The sequence below is a fragment of the Pinus tabuliformis genome, chromosome 7, assembly GCF_031772625.1.
Source record: "Pinus tabuliformis cultivar Carrire ecotype Pingquan chromosome 7, CPIR1, whole genome shotgun sequence".
Lineage (NCBI taxonomy): Eukaryota > Viridiplantae > Streptophyta > Pinopsida > Pinales > Pinaceae > Pinus > Pinus tabuliformis.
In genome coordinates this window covers 1,828,364,662-1,828,366,527 of record NC_142293.1, presented here as the reverse complement: position 1 = coordinate 1,828,366,527, position 1,866 = coordinate 1,828,364,662, and the positions used below count along the sequence as shown (strand labels likewise).

Here is a 1,866-nt window from a genome sequence, read left to right as displayed (position 1 = left end):
AAAAAAGAAGTACATGCTTCACCTCCGTTTGACTTGGTTGAATATTTTTTTAATTTATGGTCGCTTAGTTATGATTTAGCTTTTAAAATTGGTGATCAACATGCATCAGCACTAAACTAAGCAGACCAAAACGTGGGGTCCGTGGGAAAACATGAACCAAAACATGAATCAAATTAACAGAACAAAAACAATGTTCAATTCCGTTCTACCGGTTATCAGGCCACACATGAATTTTTTGCAATCAGCTTCTATAACCATGAATTCATTTGAACAGCTTTCAGATTTACCAATCTGCAACTGCAACAACAGAAGAAATACATAAATTTGCTAAAATCATACACATATCCAAACTAGGTTCTCCCGTTGGACTTCACCTACAAAAGAAATCTCCGATCAATATAACACAGATCCCTGTGTATAGCTCAGATTTAGCTTTTCTGAAAAAATAAATAAATTGTGGAGGGAATTTGAATCTTTCAAGGAGAGACCAGAACAACGGGGGCCGGCCTATGATAAAATACTCTTCCCATGCCCCTTGACATTTTCTTTCCTTTTCCTGCTTTGCCTTTCATTGCATCTCCCGTTTTACACAACTTCCTGTTATTGTTGATGGCCACCACATCTTCTATGTTGAACTTCCACTCGCTCTCCCACTGGGGCTGCGCGCATGCAGAACACAAAGCACTAACACTGCAATAACACAAAATCAGTTAATACCATAACATGAGTAACCCTATACATCAGATATACAGACAGATACATGTTAACTATTTTTATCACAGAAACATGTTGTTGTTGGGGCAGATCAATACCTTGGGAAAATTGGTGGCTTCCTCTGAGCATCTCCCGAATACGCTTCGCTGTCATACACCAAATTTGCTGCAGTAACGTGGGAATCCATATTATTTATTTGCAGCGAAAGAGATCAAACGTACACTCTATGTCCGTTTGAGAAAAATAAATACACGACTGCTTCAGCATACCGAGTTACAGCCTTTTATCTTAATCGTCTCCTGATATACACATATAAAACGAGGAGCTGGGAAAGGAGAATCCACCCCACCCCCTGTTTTGGGGTTTCAAATACAGCGGGGTGAGATTACGGCATGAAAGCAAAAAACAATGGTGAAGTCTGGAGGAAGATCCGCTCTCGAAAAACCGCAAGTACAATACTTAGAGGGGGGGTGAATCAGTATTATCAAGTTCTTTTAACAAATCTTCCTTATTTACACTTTGAATTATTTTTGCATATCAGTACCATAAAATAATGAGCATGAACAAGAAAAACAGATAGTCACACCAAAGAACACCAGATATAAGGTGGAAACCCAATGTGGGTGAAAACCACCTGCTGCAATATGTCTCTATCTTCTTTCAAATTAGAAACTCCTGTTACAATGATTTTGTACTAGTGCAGTCCTTTACCAGTACACAGGCTGCAACCTGCAGAGAGCTACAACTCTCTCTCGTTTTCCAGTCTCTCCTGGAAGGGAGCTACAACCCCCTACTTCTTTTCTTTCAAGGACCACTTTTCATAAATTTTCAAACTGGATCCAACAACAACATTGAAGCTCATAATCAAACAACCTTCTGAATCACCCAATCACTAGATCCATACATATACAATGATATTATGAGAGTTATCAACGAGATCTAGTACATAAAGATAAGTCATTAATCATGATGTTATCTGAACTCAATACCAGTAACCAAACATTAGTTATGCACCCAAAACCCTCCGCACCTGTGCCTTCTGTGGCGCCGCGACCACCGCACCTGTGCCTTCTGTGGCGCCTCCGCACTGCGCCTTCTGTGGCGCCTCTGCACTGCGCCTTCTGTGGCATCTCCGCACTGCGTCTTCTGTGG

At 40.7% G+C, this 1,866-nt stretch overlaps 1 protein-coding gene across 1 annotated transcript; it reads right to left on the bottom strand.

Annotated features, from left to right (window-relative positions):
- Positions 1–454: 454 nt before the first annotated feature.
- LOC149255706 (uncharacterized) lies at positions 455–901 on the bottom strand. The gene is made up of 2 exons (XM_089455115.1): positions 813–901; positions 455–690 (listed from the first exon to the last, which is right to left on the bottom strand). The coding sequence occupies exons 1-2, from the start codon at positions 899–901 to the stop codon at positions 477–479; spliced, it is 303 nt and encodes a 100-aa protein (XP_089311241.1). The 3' UTR covers positions 455–476.
- Between the last annotated feature and the right edge of the window lie 965 nt (positions 902–1,866).

Bases quoted from the DNA above. Each gene is read 5' to 3' on its own strand.
- LOC149255706 (XM_089455115.1), bottom strand. From the start codon at position 901: ATGGATTCCCACGTTACTGCAGCAAATTTGGTGTATGACAGCGAAGCG. The intron at 691-812 runs GTATTGATCTGC...GTGTTATTGCAG, and splicing joins AAGCCACCAATTTTCCCAAG to TGTTAGTGCTTTGTGTTCTG.